Source organism: Miscanthus floridulus, chromosome 10 (assembly GCF_019320115.1).
Source record: "Miscanthus floridulus cultivar M001 chromosome 10, ASM1932011v1, whole genome shotgun sequence".
NCBI classification, from domain to species: domain Eukaryota; kingdom Viridiplantae; phylum Streptophyta; class Magnoliopsida; order Poales; family Poaceae; genus Miscanthus; species Miscanthus floridulus.
The window spans coordinates 4,061,713-4,087,652 of record NC_089589.1 but is presented as its reverse complement, the minus strand read 5'-3'; the positions used below and the strand labels follow the sequence as shown (position 1 = coordinate 4,087,652).

At 45.5% G+C, this 25,940-nt stretch overlaps 1 protein-coding gene and 2 pseudogenes across 2 annotated transcripts; 2 read left to right on the top strand and 1 right to left on the bottom strand.

Moving 5' to 3' along the window:
• Positions 1 to 1,290: 1,290 nt before the first annotated feature.
• On the top strand, positions 1,291 to 8,187 carry LOC136486111 (AP2-like ethylene-responsive transcription factor At1g16060; annotated as a pseudogene).
• A 175-nt stretch (positions 8,188 to 8,362) lies between these two features.
• LOC136486110 (uncharacterized) lies at positions 8,363 to 12,201 on the bottom strand. 2 transcript variants are annotated; one of them, XM_066482896.1, is made up of 10 exons: positions 12,010 to 12,201; positions 11,247 to 11,411; positions 11,045 to 11,153; positions 10,525 to 10,634; positions 9,904 to 9,972; positions 9,619 to 9,734; positions 9,462 to 9,516; positions 9,245 to 9,365; positions 8,967 to 9,109; positions 8,363 to 8,869 (listed from the first exon to the last, which is right to left on the bottom strand). In XM_066482896.1, the coding sequence occupies exons 2-10, from the start codon at positions 11,382 to 11,384 to the stop codon at positions 8,768 to 8,770; spliced, it is 963 nt and encodes a 320-aa protein (XP_066338993.1). In that variant the 5' UTR covers positions 11,385 to 11,411; positions 12,010 to 12,201; the 3' UTR covers positions 8,363 to 8,767. The 2 variants fall into 2 exon arrangements, with proteins under 2 accessions (XP_066338993.1, XP_066338994.1); XM_066482897.1 differs by having other exon boundaries at positions 8,364 to 8,869; positions 11,247 to 11,408.
• Positions 12,202 to 12,266: 65 nt separating this feature from the next.
• Positions 12,267 to 18,128, top strand: LOC136486109 (GDSL esterase/lipase 7-like; annotated as a pseudogene).
• The last annotated feature ends 7,812 nt before the right edge of the window (positions 18,129 to 25,940 follow it).

Below are 25,940 nucleotides of genomic sequence, written 5' to 3'. Positions count from 1 at the left end.
TGCCAACCGTTACCTTCGGTGGCTGCAAATCCTCCACAAATCACAGTTGCTATCATTAAGTCGTGGTGAATTTGCTCCAGCGGCCACACATGTGCATCCGCCTCGCTTTAGTCTTAGTTTTTTTTTTCCAAGGGAACGTGGACTTATATTAAATCTTGGCGGCACAGTAAATCCCCAGATTACACATCAAAATCTGAAATAAAAAATACATAAAATTCTTTTCAGATTCTTCCATCTTCTTCCTACCCAATGGCATCCCTCGAATGCCCAGTGCAGTCCCTATGTCGAACCCAACGACTAACCCCAAAACATTGGACATGCCGCAAGATCCGACGCTTCGGAGCCAGTCTAAAACGCATCTAAATCGCCGAAAGAATATCGGCAGTTGCATCTCGGGTACAACATAGGCTGCAGATCACCTCAAGACCTTGAAATCCTCTCTGCGACCATCGACGATGAGATCGATGACTTGGAGTCGTTGTCCTCGTAGGGGCTCCCAGAAGCACTCCTCCCTTGCAAATAGAGGCCACAAATGGACCGTCTGCCGATGAAATCGACATCTGCAATAGCGATCTCGTCGTGACAATCACCGAAGTCAATCACACAATACACGATCCTAACCGGAAATCATCTTATTTCACCGGTTATGAGTAACTGCTATTAGCTGGTTTGGTCCAACCAGTAAGATAATTGTTAGTTAAGTATTTAGCTAATAATTAGTTAGACTATTAGCTGGATCATTTAGACCAATCTAACAAGGTAATTACTAATAGCTAACTATTAGCTCTATGAATCAAACGTAACCTTAGTTTCCAAGTTTAAGCCGAGAGACACGACACACTGCTGAGTACAAACAAGTACATCGATCAATGCTTCAAAGACGTTATAAGGTTTGTTTGGAGCTTAGGAATTTCACACGAGAACGCTATAATTCTGTTCTAAGGTTTGTTCGCAACGTAGGAATTTCAAATAAGTCAGTTTAGTTTTTCTAAGAAAAACTCAAGGATAAGACAAAATCGTGTTCCAACCAATGCTTTACAGATCGTTTACCGAAGCAGCTGGCCAGCACAGTCAGTCAAGCAGCCATGGTCCATTCATTCTCCCTCCGGTGAAACCGTGAAAGCCAACAAGACGGGGTGATTCAATGTTGATGATTGATCTTGGCGACTTGTTGCTTGCAGTCCCATTCTAGCACTCCTGTACTCTGCTCTCTCCTCTGCTCTGCTTCCACAGGTGTCGCCGGCGGCGTCGGAGAGAGCAGAGAAGACAACCTGCCTGCCTGCCTGCCTTGGGACTGCAAGCGCGGCGCCGCCATCAGGACACGGCACGTCCAACATGTGTTCGCCGCTGACGCAACCACGCTGCCATGCCATTGCAACGCTACTCCCGGTCCCAGAGGTAGTAGAGGTTGGCAGGTGGGGAGGCGCGTCCGTGTCCGTCCACCTGTCACCTGCCTCCTCACGGCGGCATGCCACGTAGGCGGCGGCACAGCGAGACCTGCTGCACCTGCGCACCACCACACCGAGATGGCGAAATGCCAGGCGAGCATGAGCAGAGCACAACGGGAGGCCGTCCCGGGCCAGCCGGACGGACGGGAAGCACGCACGCACGCGCCACGCAACAACAGCAATGGCAGTTGGCAGAGCAAAACCCCCCGCCCCCACAGCCACCGCTCTATAAAAACCCTCCTCTCCCGTGGCCCCGTCTCGCCTCGCCGCCAGATTCGCCACCGCCGCGTCTCCCCTGCACCGCGCCACCACCACCGTTCATCGAGGAGGGGGGACGACGGGACGGAGACCACCATGGACATGGAGAGATCTCAGCAGCAGCAGTCTCCAACGCCGCCGCCGCCACCGTCGCCGTCGTCCTCCTCGTCCTCCGTCTCCGCGGACACCGTCCTCCTCCCTCCGGGAAAGAGGCGGAGGGCGGCGGCGACGGCCAAGGCCAAGACCGGCGCCAAGCCTAAGAGGGCCCGCAAGGACCCCGCCGCGGCTGATTCTCCTCCTCTCGCCACCGCCGCCGCCGGGAAGAGGAGCTCCGTCTACAGGGGAGTCACCAGGTACGCGTCTCTCGCCTGCATGCCTTCCCTTCCCTTCCCTTCCCACCGCTTCGATTCCGGCCTCCCGTGGCCCACGGCTCCCTCCTCCCGATCCCAGCCACCCCACACCCGCCGCCCGCGGATCCTGCATTGCCGCAAAGTTCGCTTCTTTCTTTCTTTCCACCGCACTTCACTCACAGCCACCGGAGTTCCGATCCATCTCCACTCCACCCCCTGCTCTGCCGCAGGTGTGCCGGCCAGCGGCGGCTGCGAATCCCCCCACCACCCCCGCCGGATTGCTCCCTCCCGCCCTTCCTTCCTCCACCCTGCGATCGCCGCCAAACCTTCAGTTGCACACATGCATGTCACATCCGCCGCCGCCGCCAGTGCCTGCTCGTTCCACCGCTCGTCGATCGAACATGCCGCGGCTGGCGCGGCTCCTCTGCTGTGCTCCCTGTGTGCCGAGCCCAGCCCATGCCGTCTCTTTCGTCGCTGCTGCTCCCGCCGGCTCCATTTCCACACATCGCTTTCAGTAAGTCCGAGGACAAAAAGAAGTCGTTTTCTGATCGCTAGTAGCGAGTAGTAGAGTAGGAATTTTTTTTTTGACAACATAGAGTAGGAAAAGTTGGTTCATCTGCATTGCTGCCATCCATCTTGTTGGTGCTCGATTAATTTCTCCCTTCAGCTTCCTTCTTTCTTTCTTTTCTGTACTTATTGCTTGGGCGAGCGCCGTAAGAAAGAAGAAAAAAAATTTGGAAATTTTAATGCCTCTGCTGCTCACCGACATTCATTCATATATACGCGTCGCGCTGCATGTCAACACTCAACAGGCACAGGTGGACGGGCAGGTTCGAGGCACATCTCTGGGACAAGCACTGCCTCGCCGCGCTCCACAACAAGAAGAAAGGCAGGCAAGGTGTGTAACTGTGCTGCTGCTTCTTTGCTGTTACTCCTACAGTATCATCCAGAATTCATCCACACACACACATATTTACATGGAAATGGTCTTCAAGCAGTGTTTTTGTCGTAATACTGTATTCTTGCTGATGAAAAATTGCCCTTTTTCATCTTGTTTAGTGTATTTTCTCAAAAGAGGAACAAATAAAATCTTACTAATACGAGGATTAAGCAGTAATAATGGTGTTGGTAGTAGTACCATAACAAAACCAATACTAGGAACCCAACTGTGCAAGGATCCTGATGCATAGCGATCCGTTTTTTCAAAAGTGCACCGAATTTCTTAAGGCTGACATTCTGATCAGGCTTTGTTTATCTCCTTTTTTTTTCTTCTTCTGCCATCTTTGTGGGGGTCCCCTTTGCGTTGCGCCGGTGATCTGCATGTGGCTGTGATCTACTGCTGCTGACTGCATCCCTCAATAGTCTATCTGGGTAAGTCCCACAGCAAGCCCCCCACCTCCCTCCTAAATATATCTACGTCGTGCTGGGACTCTTGGTCATGCTTGCCAGATTTCTATTTCATGTTACTTGTCGCCAGATCGTGCTGCGATCTGCGTCCTTGTCTTAACTTGGGCGGAACCGGGATTAATTTGGTCAATTATATATACATGCATGATCTGCAGGGGCGTATGACAGCGAGGAGGCAGCTGCTCGTGCCTATGACCTTGCAGCTCTCAAGTACTGGGGTCCTGAGACTCTGCTCAACTTCCCTGTAAGTTCCTCCTGCACTGCTGCTCGTCTGCTCTTATCCTAGGAACACAAAACTGTCGGCCCTGCTTCCTTGTACTCTGTCTCTGAAGAATTGTCTGTTCCTTATATTTACATAAAAGGCAAGAATTGGCATTGTTTGCACCAAAAATAAGTTTGTGTTCTGTTCCCCATTTAATTAGCAAGAGCCAGCCAGGATGTTATGTATCCTGGTCATGCATGGCAACAAAAGCAATGTGCATGGCCAAAGAACCCAGAGGAAGGGACTGAAGGAGAAATGGATTTTTTTTTAAAAGAAAAAATTGCTGAAATATTTATGAACGAGACAGGCAGCTGCTAGTAGTAACAAATCATGGTGACACTGAGCAATGAGCTCACAACCCCTGTCGGCTTCTTGCAACTACTACTACTGGTAGGAAGCATGGCATTATACAAACGCGGACAAGACTAGCCTTCATTAATGTGTGGTCGTAAGCAAGCAGAGCGGCAGTAGTAACTGGCCGTCAAAGTTTGTTTGCGGTTCCTATGCGTGTTAACAGTAGGAGTACTGCTAGTATATTAGATGAAATCTGTCGGCTAATTAAGCATGGTGATTTGACTGATGCAGGTGGAGGATTACTCAAGCGAGATGCCGGAGATGGAGGGCGTGTCCCGGGAGGAGTACCTGGCCTCCCTCCGCCGCAGGAGCAGCGGCTTCTCCAGGGGCGTCTCCAAGTACAGAGGCGTTGCCAGGTGCTTACTCCCTAGTATTAATCTACTGCATTATACTAATCTTGATTTCAACACCTACATCGTGACTTGATCACCCATTGTTAATTTAAACCCTCTCACTAGACACTACTCCCCCTGTCCTGATCACCTATTGTTAGTTTAAACCCTCTCACTAGTCACTACTCTTCCCGTCCCATAAAAAATATCATTATCGTCGCTTCCTGAGAAATCAAACATTGAACTTTGTTCAAGTATATACAAGAAAGTTTTAATATTTATGGTACATAATTAGTATCATTAGATAGATCCCTGAACAAATTTTTATAAAAAAAAATATTTACAAATAAAAATATTACTAATGTTTTCGACAAACCTGGCCAAACTTAAGAAGGATTGACTGACACCAAACCCGTAATTGTCATTTTTTGGGGGGACATAGGAGTAGTTGCTAGTAGGATCTATCATTCCTGTAGAGTGTAGTACTCTGCTAGCTCAGCACATGCACTGACCATGGGACACACCTGGCAGCAAGAAGCTGTGCAGCTCCAAGTGCCAAAAATGGATGGCACTGATGAATTGAAATGGGGTCCAGGTTGCCCACTGACTCACGTTGGTGTTCTTTAGTTGGGTGACACAGCACAAGATGAGGTCCACCTGTAACATCAGAGCCATGCATCATGCATGCATGACTCATCACTCGTCAGGCATTGTGTTGTGCACCTAGAAAAATGCCAGCTCTGAACTGCATGCATCACAGACTACTTATTTTCTTCAGAGATGCATGCCTTGAATTCCTTCGGTTTATATAAGCTAAAAGAATGAATTTTTTTATGTTCTTGATGTTTTCAATGATGTTCTAGGCATCACCATAACGGGAGATGGGAGGCACGGATTGGGCGAGTCTTTGGGAACAAGTACCTCTACCTGGGAACATTTGGTATGGATGGACAAGCAGTGTACTATGTTCCTCAATGATATATCTATAGTTTCATGCTCTTTGCACTTCTTTTGAGAAATCAGTTTAGGCCCTGTTTAGTTCCCAAAAATTTTTACGCAGTACCCGTCACATCGAATCTTGTGGCACATACATGGAGTACTAAATGTAGATGAAAAAAAAAACTAATTGCACAGTTGGGTGAGAAATCGCGAGACGAAACTTTCGAACCTAATTAGTCTATAATTAGACACTAATTACCAAATACAAACAAACGGGCTACAGTACCCAAAACCAAAAATTTTTGGCTTCTAAACGGGGCCTTATTCCAGCATTTAAGTGCAACTCTTGTTTGTTGTGGAATTGTCCTACTTACTGCAAGGACCACCTAACTTTAACCAGTTTTTATGAAGGTTGATCAACCTAACTCCTACACAATTGAATGGCTCGTATTTCAATGCAGGCTTGGCAATTCCCTTACTGCTATGCCTCTTAAAAAAAAACAAAGAAAAGCACTGGATCTGACCATCCATCAAATCAGATCATACTACAGGAGCATAATACTGATGCACCTTTCCTGCCCAAAAATATTTCCCTTTCTTGACTGTCAAGATCAAGACCATGAGACCAAGATACTACTGTCCTGTGAGCAATCCCCAGATGGCTGATCCTCAACAGTCCAACTTGCCCTAAAAATTAGTGGCATAAAACAGGCAAACTGTTGGCTAATTACCAGCCAAAACTGCATGACCCTCCAAGCTCATGTGATAAGCACGTGATGGGAGTAGTCGCCACTCACCTGCCATCCACTGCTAGTGGCAGTAAGATGGTGCCTAGGGATCTTCAATTCCTCAGCACTGCCGACCTTTTCTCTTCTTTTTTTTAACTTGTCTGCGTGACTCAGCATTAGCAGCCAGTGATCTCTTCACGTGCATCAAGCATGACCTGTGTCAAAACTAGATCAAGATTCAAGTTCCAGACCACAGATTTGCTTTCACCTCTATTACCATCATAAAAGGCTAGTGACAGAGGAAAACACAAAGGTTAACTAGTTGCACTGAGATTGGACATGTCCAGTGACGGGCACATGTGCAAGTAAGCAGCCACCACCGTCCATTCAGATTAGTGAACAGCCATTGTCTGCAATTCAGTACCTCCCATTAAGCATAATCTATGTGCATGTTGTTTTCTCTAAACCAACAAAAACATATATTTACCAGAATCTGTCACCAAATATTGTGTCTTACTTTCTAGAGGCACTGTGTACTCTAAGAACAATGGCACTTGAACAAATTTTGCACTGTGGAGTGTCTCAAGATATTAGCTTTTTTCGCGAGCGGGATTACACCCGTATTTCATTAAGAGGGAAGGAGTTTAAAACACAACAACAGTCGGCTCAGGCGGCGAGAAGCTACCCAGAACCGAGCAGACGGGCCCTAAGCTACTGGATACGCTAAGAGTTGTTACATTGTTCCTAGATGTTGCGACCAGAGCTCGGTCAAGGCTACAAACGGCCTGAAACCTCCAAGAGCCCACTCCTCCCCTTCATGCAGCACAGCGCAGACGACAGCGAGCACGTTTGAAGCAGGTCTGCCAAACACCCTTCCGTTCCTCTGCTTCCACAGGGACCAAGCGACAAGCAGCAGCAAGGAGTCGAACAGCGGCCTGTCCGACGAGTCGACCCTAGAGCGCTGGCGCAGCCACCACGATGCGACGTCGATGTCGTGCTCCGGCATTAGAGTGTCGAGCTGCAATGGCTGAAGTAGCGTGAACCACACCTGTTTGGCGAACGCACAGCCGAGTAGGAGGTGTTCCACCGTCTCAGGCTCCTGGCCACATAGAGCGCACGCATCGTCGCCCTGGAGGCCATGGCGTTTGCGCCTGACCGAAGTCCACAGTCGTTTGTGAAGCGCGAGCCTCTCAAGATATTAGCAAAGCATCATGTCTAAATTTCCGTTTTTATCCACTCATTCAGACAAACTTACCATTCGTTCTGTTTCTGCAGACACTCAAGAAGAGGCAGCCAAGGCCTATGATCTTGCAGGCCATTGAATACCGAGGTGTCAATGCTGTAACCAACTTCGACATTAGCTGCTACCTGGACCACCCACTGTTCCTGGCGCAGCTCCAACAGGAACCACAGGTGGTGCCAGCACTCAACCAAGAAGCTCAACCTGATCAGAGTGAAACTGAAACTACAGCCCAAGAGTCTGTGTCAAGCGAAGCGAAGACACCCGATGACAATGCAGAACCTGATGAGAATGCAGAGCCTGATGACATCGCGGAGCCCCTCATCACAGTCGACGACAGGCATCGAAGAGAGCTTATGGAGCCCTTGCATGGATTATGAGCTAGACACCATGTCAAGATCTAACTTTGGCAGCTCAATCAATCTGAGCGAGTGGTTCACTGATGCAGACTTCGACAGCAACATTGGATGCCTGTTCGATGGGTGTCCTGCAGTTGATGAAGGTAGCAAGGATGGTGTAGGTCTGGCAGATTTCAGTCTGTTGGCAGCAGATTTCAGTCTGTTTGAAGCAGGTGATGGTCAGATGAAGGATGTTCTTTCAGATATGGAAGAGGGAATACAACCTCCAACAATGATCAGTGTGTGCAATTGATTCTGAAACCCATGCGTGGCGTGCGTGCCTATGTGAGATATCCAAGGAGGTTCACTTTTCAGGTGTCCTGTCTTGGGTATACTTGATTTGTCCAATGCCACAGAGCCACTGCTGCAAAGCAGCTGAACTTTCTTGTAGAAAGCCCATGGCAGCTTGGCATTAGACAAGTGTGTTGATGTTCCTTAATTCTTTGAATTTGTTCCAGGCTGCTTGACTAACCTTAAGGTTTGTCATTGTCTCGCTTAGCCTAGATTCAACTAATCACATCCTGAATCTGAAGTAGTTGTGCAGTATCAAAGTTTTACATGGCATGATCATGGCAATGCTGCCAATGCAGCATAGATTTGTTCGTTTGAACAGTTTACAAGGCTGTGACCCTAGTAGCTCCAGATTAAGGAACACTTTTTTACCTTCTATATTTAGTCTTCAAAAAAAAATGTGTATTTTTTTTCCATACATATGACATGCTTTCAGAAGCAGAAGCAGACAATTTACCCTGACACTCGGAAATAATCTGTCACTAGTTGCCCAGAGAATAAAATGATATCTGAAAGTCGTAGTTTTTTTTTCAATATATCATAAATGATCTGTAGCTTTAAACTAGGCCGGTAGGGACCAATATACACCAGCATCACATCTTGATGTCAGGAGTTGCAGAGAAGTCGTTTCTTTTCAAGGCATCATGCATGGACATACACAACATCACATCTTCAACATCCAGTGAAAGAATGGACAACAAATTTAAACAACCTATTGACATCTAAAATGTATCTCTTTTCCTGTGAAGTATAAACAGGGCTAGCCTTTCAGCATTCTGAATGATGGCATGTCTTGAATGCGAGAAATACCTCCGATAGTAAGCTCTTGCTCTAACTGAACCCGTGTAGACTTCAGAACCTCCTGATAATATGGACATAGAGATAATCAACTCAAACTGGATGATGACATAGGAAACCATTAGCATGCATAAATTGTTGTCCTAGTAAAGAATGCTCACATTGAATTCCATATAACTAGCTCGCCTTGCAAGCCATTGAGAATCAAGCACCTGAAATGCTACACAGAAAAGGTTATCGAAAGCCACATCGTCATCTTCGAGTAGTTGAACAAAGTGAACACCAGCTTTTGTTCTCATTTTTCCTACAAAGAGGTATAAAAAATAAGACCTCATTCTCCATAGATTGTCTGCTTATGAACCAAAATCTGAAGGCAGTGCGAAGGGAAAATGAATCTGAATGATACTGAAATATTTTAGTAGTTATTGTATTCAATCACCTGACTGTAAATCCAGCATTTGAACTAACATATAGGATATGTTTACGCCGCCTATTGCAAAAGGATACTCCCATTCAGCTCTCTTACCATCCGACTTATGCAGTAGCCTGTGAAAGGAATCCTGCATGTAAAATCAACTACAGAGCATTAAACACAACTGACTCACCCACTGATGGACGATTTATAGAGTAAGTGCCAAGGATGAATAGAAACATACTGGGTAATTTCTGGCAAAGTATATTAGATTCTCCAAGGACATGAATCCACCTGCCCTGCAAGCATAGGATAGTTTAAAATACAAATCATACGGCTCAAGTCATGTCAACATAATGCATGATAATTTTTCAAGAAACATCATCACTGAGGAACTGCACCTAAAATCTGTTGATGGATCCGAGTTCTGCCAGCCCATCTCCTTCCAGAGATCTGACTTCAGAGGAGGAAGTTGTCTGTTAGGGTAAGCCAACCTCCAAAGTTCTTTCAGGGCATCCTGTAACAGAAAAGGATATTATTTCTTCTGAATCACAATGCCTTTATCGGTCACGAATATCACATACCAAATTCAATTACATTTGTCCCATTCTTCCCAGGGATAAAATTGGCATTCATTTGATAAGAAAAGAGATGCCATAAAAGTAAACTATATACAGAATGAGAACCTGATGCTTGACAGAGGAGCAGTCATATGGCACATCTATCCTTTGTCTCAACAATCTTAACCTTTCTTCCTATAAAGTGAAACTGTCAAGTGTCAGATAACAGAACGCAGTCTCATAACAAAGTTGCGCAATGTAAACAGAACTTTGGCAACCCAGAAGGAAACCAAGAATATATAAAGCTGCTCTCCAGAAAGGTTAAACTAAGGGAAGAAGGATTCATTGGATTTCCTTTATAAACACACATGTCAGCAAGGAGAAAATCAACTGAAAAGAAATTAACAACACGTGACATGGATACACTGACAGTTGTCTTCACGGCTGATGTAAACAAACATGAACATCTGTTATCTGTTTCTGCTCGCATCTAAAAAGAGACATGCAGATGCAGAGGTAGCCAGAGGTGTTTACTTTAAGCACCAATCAACCAATCCAAGATCTTAAGCTTATATAGGCTATAAGGGGAATACGATAATTTAGTCTTATACTAATATCACATTTCTACTAACACTAAGAACAAAATCTCAATGATAAGAAACTCATGCTTCCAATGAAACAACTCCCTTCCCTTATTGTTGTATAGTAATTCAAATGAAACTAGGACCTTTGCAAGCACCACCGTACCTGTAATGGACTGAGATTAACTGGAACTGTCTGTCCATTTTGTGAACTTTTGGAAGCAGAACCACCAAAGAGTCTTGCTAGCCAAGATCCAAATTCAGAAAGAACATTTACTGCAAGTGAAAAGTGGGGCCTTTTTAGAACACTGGAACATCAGAATGGCAGTGATAACAGTAGTAAGTGCAGCTGCAGCGTGTAACTCAGAAAAGAATGACAGAGGTGAATTTCAACACAAACAATACATAATTGTTGTAGTAGAGGATTTTCTATACAGAATCCAACATACATTTTCTTATCAATACCTATCCTGTAAGATGATGTCCAAATCACTAAAGAAAAAAATGTGAGACAAGTAGATGTTTCTAGAAACAGAATTATCAGCAACACCCAAATGATAACCCATAAATAGTTGGCCAAAGATGACGAATTAATCAACTAGGACTGTAGGAGTAGGTTATTTGATATACATAGGAAAACAACATAGCATCTAGCTCTTCGTGGATTAAGGTTTCATGAAAAGTACCTATGTTTCTTGCAGATTGAGCAACAAAAGTTGCTAGAAGATGTGCCCAACGAAGACACTCCTGTCTCGTCCCATCCAAGAAACCTGACCGTGTAATAGGCTCATATATCTACAAAAAAGACAAATAAAAGAAAGTGCTTGTTCAGAAGGCATGAACCAAAAGTTGGTCGACGACCCTAACTTTCCAGGAGAAGCTACGAACCTTGGATTTCACTTCCTGAGGAGTATTTCCTAGAAGAGGTTCTGTTATAGGATCTGACAGTGTTGTATCCATATCTTTTTCAGCTGTTTTATCAGTCTCAGTGCTGCAAGGCCTTCTTTTTATAGCTTTTGAGGCCATACTAGCCGGCTGTATGATTCATGCCTGCTGTGAGAGGAAGATATCACAAAGTCTCACTAGAAGAATATACACTGAAAACAGGTGACCAATAGATAAAGAACAAGACCAAACTAACTACCGAATATGCTCTTGGTCCACAACGATCCCAGGAATAGCTTTAGAAGTTAAAACACGAATCAAAGCCCACAGAGAATGATGACATACAAAACTGGACGGTTCCCAGTAAAGGACAAACCGAATAAACAAAATCCGTAGAGAAATTTCCTAAGTGAAATACAGTGAAGCAAGTCAATGACCAGCAAAATTAACCCAGCGTGCTGCACAAACTGGAACACGCAAAACGCAACTGAATCTACGCCCAACTAATCAAAACGCTGGAAGCAATTTTCACTGACTCGCAGCTACTTGCCCAACCCCAACAACGAGCTCACAGCCTACATGGAAACAAAATCCAAAATTTAAGCGCTTTTCTTCATATGGAAGGTAGTTTCTGTTTCTGCGGGAGGAATCTTGGGAAAGGTCGCGTCCACCAACATATCCAGCCCAGTCCGCATGAAATTCCTCCAAGAAAAGAAAGAAAAGAGGGGGCAAGCAGCGGCATTGCATCACACCGCGATTCGCTTACCTCGCCGATCGAGAGACCGAAGCAGGGCGTTCGCCGCCCGATTGGGCCCCGATTCCAGTCTCCGCGCTTCCTCTTCCCCCTCCCTCCGCGAGGTGGCGAGATCCGAGGAGACGAACCTGCTTGGGCGTCAGAGATTCAGAGATCCCGCACCTGCACGGCACGGCACGGCATCTGCTGCACAGACGGTATTTTCCTTTTACTTCAGGGGTGTTCGTGCAAATATGTTGCGAGACACGCTACCACTACGGGCCCACCTGGAAAAGGACTTTTGGCTTCGAGCCTTCGACCGGGACCCACTTGTCAGTTGGCAGCACCATTCCATTTCGACCTCGCCGCGAACGCCAGCTACCGGTTCGCGCCACAACACCGCACGCATGGCGCTCCTCCTCCTCCTCTTCGTCCTGCTCCGCTTCACCACCGGCGCGGGCGCGGGCGCCGAACCGCCTCACTCCCCGGCCACCGCACTCTTCGTCCTGGGCGACTCCACGGTCGGCTGCGCGGCGACGGCGAGCAGCATTCTGCCGCTGAACCTGACCACCACCGCCGCGCTGCCGTCCTCGCTCTCCGGCGGCCCGTGCCTCTTCTTCCCCGCGGCACGGCGCCGCATCCCGGACCTCCTCTCGGCCAGGATGGGCCTACCTTCGCCGCCACCGATCTCCGCGCTCAACGGCACCGCGTCCGAAGCCGCGCGGGGCGTCAACTTCGGCGGCGGCGGCGGGCAGCTGTTTTCGTCGGTGTTCCGCATGGGCGCCGTCGGGCAGCAGGTCCGCCTCGCCTCCGAGACGCTGCAGCTTCTGCATCTCGAGGCCGCCGGGCCGGGGGAGTGGGAGTCCGCCGCGGTGTTCGTCCTGTCCTTCGGCGCCGACGCCTACGCGTGCCTGCTCGCGCGCGGGCCCGCCGAGGCCGACGCCGCCGCGCCCAAGCACGGCCGCCGCGGGTTCGCCCGCCTCCTCGCCGACCGCGTCGCGCGCGCCGTCTCGGTGCGTACGGTCTTCTCCTTCGCAGCTGCACGCGGTACTCGGTTTAATTTTGAGTTTTGACGCGCGTCATGTCGTCGTTGTCGTGTGCGTGCGTGCAGGAGCTGTACGAGGCCGGCGTGCGGAGGGTGGCAGTGATGGGGGTGCCGCCGCTGGGGTGCGCGCCGCGCGTCATGTGGGAGCGGATCCCCACCCGCGACGGCGGCTGCGTGGAGGAGGCGAACGAGCTGATCGAAGCGTACAACGCCAAGCTCGCGGCGAGGCTGGACGACCTGCGGCCGCAGCTGGCCGGCGCCGACATTGTGTTCTGCGACGTGTACAAGGGGATGATGGAGATCATCTCCAATCCCAGCACGTACGGTAACCGTCTAATCTTTCACTCACTTATTCTTCCTTCGGTTGTTTTCTAAGGAAAGGATATACAGCATCTAAAACGGAAGTATACTTATCAATGTGCTATCATGATGCACAATGGCAACTAATGTTGTGCAGAACACTGCATTTTGGTCTCTTGCTGGCCAATAATCATCTGCTCTACTGTAAGACTATAACTATGTTTTTGAGGAACATACAAAACCTTTTCCTCAGAAGCCACAAAAGCGTACTTCCCTCGTGAAAACTTTTCCTTTTTTTTCTTCCCTTTGAAACTCCTGGAACTAGGTGAATAATACTCCGCGCGTCGCTGCGGGAATAGAGATGTTATAGAAAGAACTTTATATGAAGCGGGAAGAATTTATAGTTACCGGCCCTTTGGAACGTGTGAATGTAAAAAAAAACACAGAAACATAAAAAAAATATAGAAATATATAATAGAAATATTGGTAAAAAAACAAAAGATTAGAAAACATATAGGTCCCGTTCGCTGGTCTGAAACTTGGCTGAAAAACACTGTTCCGGCTGAATTGTTGTGAGAGAAAAATATTGTTCCGACTGAAAAAAGAAACCGGACAAGTCAAATATGGAGTAAGCCGAACAGGGCCATAAATTTCATAGGGACGGGTGTTCTAACGATCCTGAAAAAATATAGAAAACAGTAGCACATGTCAAGATGATATGATCTATACCTAAAGAACAAATTATTATACAAAAATAAAGAACAGCATATTGAAGAGTAAATAACCATGAGCTTATACGTTCCTTTTTTAGTGCCTGCTTTTCTCTCCTCGCCGCCTCTCGTCCCATACAGTCTGTCCTGCCGCCGGTGTCTCAGACGCTGTCTAGGTGGTAGAGATGTAGCGGCAGCATGGGTCGCCGCATACGCTGCTGCAGCTCGCTGCCACCAGGAGACGGAGTTGCGTGGGTATAGCTGGTGGACTCCATCGATCTCGCAGCTCGCCGCTGCCGAAGGAGATGGAACCGCATGGGGCCGACGAAGCTGGACTCGAGTTGCCGTTGCCGGAGGAGACAGAGCCGCGTAGGGCCAACGGGGGTAGACACCGGAGCGATCCTGCAGCTTGCCGCCGGGTGCCTGCTTCAATCTGCGATGGCGTTGGTATTGACTACGACGCACGAAGCTCCCGCTACGGTGATATGGATGGTACTGATTACGCTTGCGATGGGATAAAAAAACAAAGAGACCAGAGCCCTCTAAATAGAAGATAGGGGCCGCAAGAGAAGTAACTATCAATAATGACAGAAGGGCAAGTGAAAAGATCATGACAGAGGGAGGCTGCGAGGCGTCATGGAAGTGAAGAGATACATTAATATTTTTTTGGAAACTGTTGGTCCACTCGGTCACCCATAAACGGGGAGCTGGAGGTGGACGTGGGAACGACGAATTGGAGGGCTGTGGATTGAGAAAAATAGGCTACAGGGTTTTGTTTTACAAGAGTTTAAGATAAGGCATGGTTTAGAACATCTCATATAGCTTGAATTGACTTTGAAACTATCCTCATCGATCAATATGTATTGTATAAGTATCTAGGATGCCCTGTTTGTGCGCGGTTGGGGAGCTGAAGCATTTGCTGCAGTCCGAAACTCTGAAAGGGATGCTGCCTTTTTCGATGGTCAGAAATTAATATGTTACCAACATTTGCTTAATCAAAGAATAAAGAAGTAATAACAGGTCTTATGTGATGTCATTGCGGAAATCTTAACTGTTCTATACTCCTGTGCAGTTTCTTTTTAGAATTTTAGGGCAGAAATCCTAGTCTTTTAACTGAAAGCCAAAAGACGATATAAACCGTTACAGCATAGCGGAATGGCATCCTATCTGAAAAGTCCTATGCAGTTTCTTCTCTAGACTATCATGTTTAATCAAGTCATAGTCAAGTATTAAATCTAATTATTTAACATTGCCTGAACGGCTGAACCCATCTAGCGCGCATATGAAAAGTATGGTCCTTGTTTAGTTACAGAGCGTAAAGTTTTACGGTGTCATATCGGGTGTCGCATGGGGTGTTCGGATACTAGTAAAAAAACAAATTACAGAATCCGTCAGTAAACTGCGAGACGAATTTATTAAGCTTAATTAATCCGTCATTAGCACATGTATTACTGTAGCATCACATTATCAAATCATGGCCTAATTAGGCTTAAAAGATTCGTCTAGCAAAGTATTCGCAATCTGTGCAATTAGTTATTTTTTAGTCTATATTTAATACTCCATGCATATGTCCAAACATTCGATAAGATAGGGTGTAAACTTTTAGGAGAGAACTAAATAAGGCCTATGTCTTCAGAGTTCAGACTTGAGGACTAAAATAAATCATTACACTTACTAGAGGTCTAGAGCTATCTTCAGAAAGTAGTAATCTTGGTTTTTGTTCCTTCAAAAACATTAAATCATTGAACATATATTACAAAAAAAAGGTAGTAACAACTAACAAGTACCAAATTTTCCAACAACTACCCTGATGAACACTGAAAATTAAACCTGATAACAAAAATAGATAAAGGGCTACTAAGCTGTGAAACAGCAGGTGGGCCTCGGCCCATTACCACCCTAAGCAGGGTGTAAGCCCACAACCCAACCTGACTGCTGACTGCTGAGGTTTAATAATATGAGATTTCCTGCTACTGCTGCAAAACGTGCTAAAAACTCTGTGCCACTACTAGGACTTTATCACAAAAAAAAATTGCTCTTTTATTCTCAGAACAAAAATTGCTCTTTTCCTCTTGTGGTCACCATGGCCACTTTGTCAACCAAATGGTGTTCCTATCGTGTGTGTGCGTATATAACTACTGTAGCTTACAAAATAATTTAATCTGTAGCCACTTTGAGTTACGACAATTACTATATTAATTTACGAGATTATAGTAACTCCTTGCTAAGTGGTTTACTATAACGTTATGGTAAATATCCTCATGTGTTATAGTAACTCAACTATTGTAAATATGTATTAACATTATCGTAAATGGAGGTTGCTACAGAATAACTTATTTTGTAGTTGTCTACTGAATACTCTCTCTCTCTCTTTGTGTGTGTATATTATATATATATATATATATATATATATATATATATATATATATATATATATATATATATATATATATATATATATGTGTGTGTGTGTGTGTGTGTGTGTGTGTGTGTGTGTGTGTGTGTGTGGACATACAGAGCAATACAAATCACATGCTCCCCGGAGAAAACGAGAGGCATACAAATCACATGCTACGCGCCTTGTCCAAGGACCGTGGTTTTGTTTGTCATCGAAAATAGACACGACGTGAGAGTGATGGATCTTAGTGACTTGAAACAAAACAAATCTTCCATGCCACTAGTAATAATTCACCACAATTATGCTCTTTTTTCTCTTTTTTTGAGGCATACTGATTACTGAACATTGTAAAAAGGAAAAAAAAAACACAACGTCGTCGGAGTACCCACTTGCATCCTTGGACGACCTGACCTGCCCGCCCTGTCCAACGACTGTGGACTGTGGCTGTGCTCGTGTGTCACTGAAAAAGAAAAAATTAAGCGACGTGACGTAGCAGCTAGCAAATTAAAAGGACGAGACGAGATCGATGGCCCTTGCTCATCAATCAGGGGAAACTACCTGCAGTGTTCTTGCGTTTGTTCCGTGCATGTGTGATACTCACGGGCGGTGTGTGCCTGCCGATCGGCCGGGGTCTACGGCGAGATAACGAAGGGATCGGAGTGCAGCGATTCCCTCATCGCTTGCGTTGCGCTGAAAATGACGTGATGAGGAGATGCAGATGCTTAACGCTGGCTGGCTGGCTCTAGTTGTCGATTACAGTATTCTCCAGCTGTCTTCTTCAATCAGGAAAGCAACGGATGTCCATCTGATCTTCTTTGCATCTGAGATCCATGCATTAATATATGCTAATATATTACTATATATGTGTAATCGTGAAGAATGGCTATGTTTTAGGTGATTGAATTTTTAGGCAAAAAAACTTACACCAACTAGCCAGTACAATTAGGGCATGTTTGGATACGAGAGCTAATTACTAGCCGGCTAAAAATCAGCTCCGTTGCATCAAACAGGAGGGATAATAGGTGGGCTAGCTAGTTTTTTTTAACTAAGCCTTCAACTATTCGTCAGCCGACTAGTTACCCAACCTCATCAAATTTAAGCTAATTTTTTAGCACAACTATTAAGTAGCTCTAGCTTATCCAAACATGCCCTAAGGACAAACTCATATATACGAGACAAGCTTTTTTTTTCTATAACCAAATAATGACAAAATTGCACATTGTTACCAGAACAATAATAAAAATTCAGGCCCTCATGTCTGACAATGACATGTAGGAGAACACTAAAGCTTACCTCATGTGTATGTGTGTGATCACTAAAGTCGAATGATTGGCAAATTGGATCGAGTCAATAGCTTATTAGGTACGTACTTCACTTTAATACTTTGTGCCATGATGCTGATGTGCTATGATGATATGTATAGGATTGGAGGAGACGATGGAGGCGTGCTGCGGGCTGGGCCCCTTGAGGGCGACGGTGGGGTGCGTCAGCAAGGAGATGGCGTGCGCCACGCCGGAGCGCCACGTGTGGTGGGACCTCTACAGCCCCACGGAGGCCGCCGACGCCCTCGTCGCCAACTGGTCCTGGACGTCGTCGTCGGACTCCGGCGCCGCCGGCGCCGCCGGCGCCACGAAGCATCTGCGGCCCCATCTCTCTGCAGCAGCTGGCTGGCCGGTCGCCGCCGCCGGCGGAGGTGTAGGAAGCACTCGTACGCAAGCAAAGCGTGCGTATGGCGTGCTACACGCAACGGCTACCTAGCTACAGTATATGCCACCAGCATGCAGGTGCTGTCACTTTTTTTTTTTGGGTGAAAAGAGGTGCTGTCACTTTGTAATGCAGGTAGGATGCATGCATGTGTGCCGAGACGGCCGGCGACTGTTGGGGGTAAAGTGATAATATGCACACACGGCACGGCACACGACCACACACGTGCTGTATCGGGGTGTTGGTTGGAGGAATTTGAATGGTTTGGAGAAATGTTGGAGGAATTTGTGAGAGAAAAATACTGTTTTGGATGAAAAAAGAAACGGATCAAGTTGGGTTTAAGGGCACGCGAATGGGGTCCCTTGTTAAGTAGTACTCCCTCAGTTACATTTTTTGCCATGTTCGCTCCTCTTATAATCCGTCTTTTTCAGTCGGAACAGTATTTTTCTCTCACAACAAATCAGCCGCAACAATGTTTCGGCTTGTTTTTTCAGCGAAGCAAACAGGACCGTGTTCGTCTTATTCAAAAAATTTATATAAATAATAAAATAAATAAATCATTATTTAAATATATCTAATGATAAAATAAGTCATAACAAAATAAATAATATTTAGACAAAATTTTTAAATAAGAAAAACGGTCAAACAAGAAGTAAAAAAAATAAAACGACATTTTCAATGGAACGGAGAGGGTACTCCGTAGTGCACTGCAGAGAAAATGGACCAATGGTGCAATGCATCCCTTAACAAGTTTAGAGAACTAAAAATACATTCTTAAAATTATAGACCTAAATAGCATTCCTTAGACTGACTCCAACAAAGCTACCCAAACCCAAAAATAAGTCTCGCACAGTGCTTTGCCTATCAAATTTCTGGCTCCAACAGATCACCCATTCATACGACGCATTTTGGATACCGGTGCAAAGGAAACGCAAAAAAGCGTCGCATGCGACCTCGCTACGCAAATCTCCGCGCTCTCCCAGCCGCCGACTCGCCCGCGCTTTCCTGGTCGCCCGCCAGCACGCCTGCCGCCCGGCCGCGCCTCCCCTTCCTCCCATCGCTCGGTAGCACGTAGGCGACGGGTCGGACAAGCAGCAGCAGCAGCAGGCGGTCAGCACCAGCACCGCGGCCGCTGTGGCGTAGATGCCCTTTCTGGCGCTGCTCCAGGGCGCGGGCGTCGTGGTGGAGGCGGAGGACCAGCAGCAGCAGCAGCATGACGGGCGCAAGCGGCATGCCTTCGCACGAGCCGTCTCCGACCTCGACCTGCTCGAGAGCTGCGCCACGCAGGTGGTGGCTCCCGCGGCGGCGACGTCTGCGCCCGTGGCCAGCAGGACCGAGAGGCAGAGGAAGCGGCCAAGGCCCCGCGCGCGCGCCGCGCCGCCGCCGGAGAAGCGTAGGAAGCCCGAGGAGGCCGAGAGCCAGCGCCCTCTAGCTACATCCCACGTGGGACGGGAAAGCTCGATTCGGCGGTGGGGAAAGTCGATTCGGAGGTGGGGAAGCTCGATTCGGGCGCCGGGAGGCTCGATTTGGGCTCCTGCGTGCTCGTGCTTGCCGGTGGAGGTCGCGGCGGGGGATCGCTACTTTTGCATACGCTGTTGGAGGAGACCGGTTCTGGGTGTCGGAGTCGGACTACTGTGCGTGACCTAAATCGATGAATGGGTCTCGGTTTGGCTACCTGTTGTTGGAGACAGTCTTAACAAGCTAGCACTACACCACAGCTCTAAAGCAGCGCCTACATTGGAGTCGCTAAAACTCACTATAGCGATGGACGGTCAAGGTCGCTAAAACATTATACCGACCGACTCCTGTAGTCGCTATAAAAGATGTCGTTTAGCTAGAGACCGGTCCTGCATTTAACTCCGAGGTTTTGAAGGCACTGTTCGCTGGAAGGAATTTGGATGAATCTGGAGAAATTTGGGAGAGAGTAAACAGTATTTTTCAGTCAGGAACAGTAAATTCCGGCTGAAAAACTAACCAGCCGAACTGCCCAGAAGTTTGTTCTGAGTTCAGTAATAAATTGGTAGTCCCGACGGATCCATTTGTTTTTCTTGTGAAATCGGGGCAAATTCAAGGGTCTTTGTTGCCCGTGATGCTGACAAAACAAGTCATCGATCCATCGATCATTAGGTTGGTCTTAATGAAAGTTTTATGTCCTGCTTTCAAGACTTCCGGGTGTTGGAAACAGTATAAACAGGTTTCATCCCAATATATGCTCGCATTTTTCTGGTTTTGTTCCAGGATTTAACGACGCTTTTTTCAGTGGTAGGCTACGTTCTCGTCGACAGCGAGACTCCTGTGGTGACTTCATCAATCTCAAGATTTGTCAGGCTAGCTCAATTTTTCGGATGTGCTCATAGGGGTAGGTGTGGGTGTATACGTTCGTAGGGGTGAGTATGCGCTCATACATGTGTCTTTAAGTGGGTCAAGCAAAAAAAAATCGTTTCATCTCATGAAACTTTTTTTTGTCCACAAAACTAACGAAAATTCTACTGAGACTGGCCTTTGGTGAACGTAAGTGGATCTGATGGTAGATGGAGTTTGATTATTATGGTCCCTCGTCGTCGCTGTCGCCGACCAGTCATGCGGTTCCGTACCGGCGGCGCTGTCTGTAGGATGAGCACCACTGCTGGGTACGATGGATTAGCCATAATACATAATGTTCATGTGTATATATATTAAAATAAGGATCCTCAGTAACTATAGATAGTAGCTTTTTTGGCAGACATATATAGATAAATATCATGTTTTTATTGATTTCAACCAGACTTATTCAATTAATATATAAACTAACCTACACCAACCAGCTCAAACCAACCTACGAACTGACCCGCCAACACGTCGAAACTAATAATAATTAAGAATCGAGAGACCCCGATCTCGATCCAATAATACTCTCGGCATCTCCACGTGCTACGGTACAGCATCCAGCACGCAAGAAGCCAAAGCGTGACCGACGGCGACGTACGGGCGGCGGCGGCGTCGTCGTCGTCGTCGTCCTGTCGTGTTACACGGATCCATCGGATGCCGGGCCGGACGGGGCAGCCAAGTTATCTTTGCCTTGTTTAGTCGCTCTCAACTCCCAACTTTGACACTATGTAAAAAGAAGATTCCTCGTCACATTAAATTTGTGGTACATGTATGGAGTACTAAATATAGACGAAATCAAAAACTAATTGCACAGTTAGATTGTATTTTGCGAGACGAATGTTTTGAGTCTAATTAATCAACGATTGGACAATTATTACCAAATACAAACGAAACACTACAGTACGCTACGTTGCGCACAGTGAATCCAGCGGCGCCGAATTCGACCAAACTAAACGGTGGCCTTTGTTTTGGCTTGTTGCATGCTGTTCCCTCGTCATGAGCAGGCAAGGCCATGTACATTATATACGAGTGGATCTTAAAAACCATGTCATTTAAAAAAAATATATATAATCATCTTGTCCACGTCTGATCTTTTTTTATATATAAAAATGTCTGATCTCTTCTATACAAGAGTTAAACGTACGAGAGGTCCAATAATTTATAAATAGGTTGTAATTAGGTCCATCAATTCTAAAAGTTAATTTTTCAATATTCATTCGTTTGATTGAACTTCTGGCCCATAGATGAATGGGACGAGAGCAGGTTCGTGAGCTTTCGTGACCGTCCGATAATGCCTTAATGGGCGATAGATCCGCGAAGATCCCGATCAATCAGTTGATATTGCGAGTCCGTCGGATCCTACGGTTAATGATGGGTTAATTAACGAGCTATCAGCCTGTTCGGTTGGCTGGTTCGTATAGTTGTTAATTCGTGAAGAAGTACTGCTAGCTGGTTTGTGTGAGAAATAATATTTTTCTCTCACAACAAATCAGGCGGAACAATGTTTGGGCTTGTTTTTTCAGCAAAGCGAACAGGGCCGTGTTATTTTTTACTTTTAGACTTCTTGTTTGATCATTCGTCTTATTCAAAAATGTTATATAAATAATAAAATAAATAAATCATTATTTAAATATATCTAATGATAAAATAAGTCATAACAAAATAAATAATATTTATACAAAATTTTTAAATAAGAAAAACGGTCAAACAAGAAGTCAAAAAAATAAAAAACGACATTTTCAATGGAACGGAGAGGTACTCCGTAGTGCACTGCAGAGAAATGGACCAATGGTGCAATGCATCCCTTAACAAGTTTAGAGAACTAAAAATACATTCTTAAAATTATAGACCTAAATAGCATTCCTTAACAAGCTAGCACTACACCACAGCTCTAAAGCAGCGCCTACATTGGAGTCGCTAAAACTCACTATAGCGATGGACGGTCAAGGTCGCTAAAACATTATACCGACCGACTCCTGTAGTCGCTATAAAAGACGTCGTTTAGCTAGAGACCGGTCCTGCATTTAACTCTGAGGTTTTGAAGGCACTGTTCGTTTGAAGGAATTTGGATGAATCTGGAGGAATTTGTGAGAGAGTACACAGTATTTTTCAGAGTAAATTCCAGCTGAAAAACTAACCAGCCGAACTGCCCAGAAGTTTGTTCTGAGTTCAGTAATAAATTGGTAGTCCCGACGGATCCATTTGTTTTTCTTGTGAAATTGGGGCAAATTCAAGGGTCTTTGTTGCCCGTGATGCTGACAAAACAAGTCATCGATCCATCGATCATTAGGTTGGTCTTAATGAAAGTTTTATGTCCTGCTTTCAAGACTTTCGGGTGTTGGAAACAGTATAAACAAGTTTCATCCCAATATATGCTCGCATTTTTCTGGTTTTGTTCTAGGATTTAACGACGTTTTTTTCAGTGGTAGGCTACGTTCCCGTCGACAGCGAGACTTTTGTGGTGACTTCATCAATCTCAAGATTTGTCAGGCTAGCTCAGTTCTTCGGATGTGCTCATAGGGGTAGGTGTGGGTGTATACGTTCGTAGGGTGAGTATACGCTCATACATATGTCTTTAAGTGGGTCAAGCAAAAAAAAAACTCGTTTCATCTCGTGAAACTTTTTTTTTGTCCACAAAACTAACGAAAATTCTACTGAGACTGGCCTTTGGTGAACGTAAGTGGATCTGATGGTAGATGGAGTTTGATTATTATGGTCCCTCGTCGTCGCTGTCGCCGACCAGTCATGCGGAGTATCACGTACGCCATCGTGTATCCGTAATTCCGTACCGGCGGCGTCCATGTGCTGGCTGTCTGTAGGATGAGCACCACTGCTGGGTACGATGGATTAGCCATAATACATAATGTTCATGTGTATATATATTAAAATAAGGATCCTCAGTAACTATAGATAGTAGCTTTTTTGGCAGACATATTTAGATAAATACCATGTTCGTTCGTTGGTTTTAACCAGACGTATTCAATTAATCTATAAACTAACCCGCACCAGCCAGCTCAAATCAGTCTTAAAAACTGACCCGCCAACACGTCGAAACTAATAATAATTAAGAATCGAGAGACCCCGATCTCGATCCAATAATACTCTCGGCATCTCCACGTGCTACGGTACAGCATCCAGCACGCAAGAAGCCAAAGCGTGACCGACGGCGACGTACGGGTGGCGTCGTCGTCGTCGTCGTCGTCCTGTCGTGTTACACGGATCCATCGGATGCCGGGCCGGACACGGGGCAGCCAAGTTAGCTTTGTTTTGGCTTGTTGCGTGCTGTTCCCTCGTCATGAGCAGGCACGGCCATGTACATTATATACGAGTGGATCATAAAAACCATCTCATTTAAAAAAAAAATAATCATCTTGTCCACGTCTGATCTTTTTTTATATATAAAAATGTCTGATCTCTTCTATACAAGAGTTAAATGTATGAGAGGTCCAATAATTTATAAGTGGGTTATAGTTAGGTCCATCAATTCTAAAAGTTGATTTTTCAATATTCATTCGTTTGATTGAACTTCTGGCCCATAGATGAATGGGACGAGAGCAGGTTCGTGAGCTTTCGTGACCGTCCGATAATGCCTTAATGGGCGATAGATCCGCGAAGATCCCGATCAATCGGTTGATATTGCGAGTCCGTCGGCTCCTACGGTTAATGATGGGTTAATTAACGAGCTATGTGGGTGGATCCGCTGGCCTGCTTTTGGTGCAAGTTTCATCATATTATTATAGGGATTATATGAGTTGGCGTTGTAGGATTAGTTTACAGTAATGGGAAACCCTGCTACTTACCTGCGTGTGGGCCGAGGTGGCAGCATGAAAACGCCAGTCGCCCGAGTTATATGAGAGCTGTTGAAATGAAAATCAGACTACTACTCCTCTGTCCAAGAAAATATGCAACTATGGGTTACGTGCCAGCAAAAATAATCTATGTTTTACCAAATTTCTAGTGAATACTATTTATATTTATGACTCTAAATTAATTTATTAAGAAAATAAATTTTGTAATTAATCTAATGGTATGTATTTGATATCATAAATATTAATATTTTTTATCTATAATTAATTAAACTTGAGATACTAAACCATGACACTGTGCTATGCTAGAATTGTATGTTTTTCTGGAGGGAGGGAGTAGTTCCTAGCCATCCATGCATGTCTAGCCTAATTAGCTCCGTTTAAGACTGGGTGAATGATGATGATTGATTGTAACAAGTAATAATTACATAAACAATCTATCAGGGATGGCGAGAAAGTACTCTCTCCATCCCCAAATAAATCAATTCATAGAATCCGCGTTGGTCAAACTTTTTTCAAATTTAACAAATTTTATAGAAAAGAGCAACAACATTTATGATATAAAATGAACATCTTATGAGAATGTATTCTATTCTATGATAAATTTAATAATACTAATTTGATACTATAAATCTTAACGTTTTTTAGAAATTCAGTTAAAATTTAAAAAGTTTGATTTAAAATAACTTAGGAATTTGTCTGATGTAATAATATGAAGACGAATTGACAGGCACGGACAAATGGCTGAGCGTGTCACGTGTAGTCTAGGTACTAGTACTACTGGAAGCGGCCGGACCGGGGCCAGGCACGGACAAATTAGCTAGACAGGCTGTTTTAGACTCAGGAGTCCACCACTATGAACTTATCTCCCACCTGTTCCAACAGTGCTCATGTATCTCAATGTCCACTAATGGCTGCATTACAATCAGTAGCCATAAACTCTGTAACAATCTTAACAGCTAGATGCTGTTGAAATAAAATTTGTTTGTTGTCAAAAAAAAAAAGTGAGAAGAGAAGACAAGCGCCCATCTGTCTCCATGTGCGTGGTACCTGCAACCTGCAGGATTTGTGGATCTAGCGGGAGGAATAATTCTCCCCGGCCGCCGGCGTGTTCCACGGGCCGCCAGACGCCGGGGCCACGAATCGAGTGCATGCATAGGTGCCTTGGTGCTGGTATACACGGCGTGTTTGGTTGAATGGCTATCTCCTGGTCTGGCTCTTTGGAGCTAAGATAGGATTGTTTAGGGTGTGTTTAGATTCCAAAAAATTTCATCTCAAAGTGTCACGTCGAATTTTGCGGCACATGCATGGAGTACTAAATGTAAACGAAAAATAAAACTAATTGCACAGTTGGATGAGAAATTGCGAGACGAAACTTTCAAACTTAATTAGTCCATAATTAGACACTAATTGCTAAATACAAACAAAAATGCTACAGTAGCTAAAACCAAAAAATTTTGCCCACTAAACGAGCCCTTAGTTGGCTGTAAATGGCCTCTTAGCCTGGCTTGGAAAGAACGCTGGGAGTGATCGTTTTTCTGCAGCCAGGCCCTGGTTAGCGCTCCTGTCCGGTCGCCTCACCTCACGTGACTTTGAGCGCGCAACTCCTCCGCGTCTGTGCGCCGGTGCGGCGA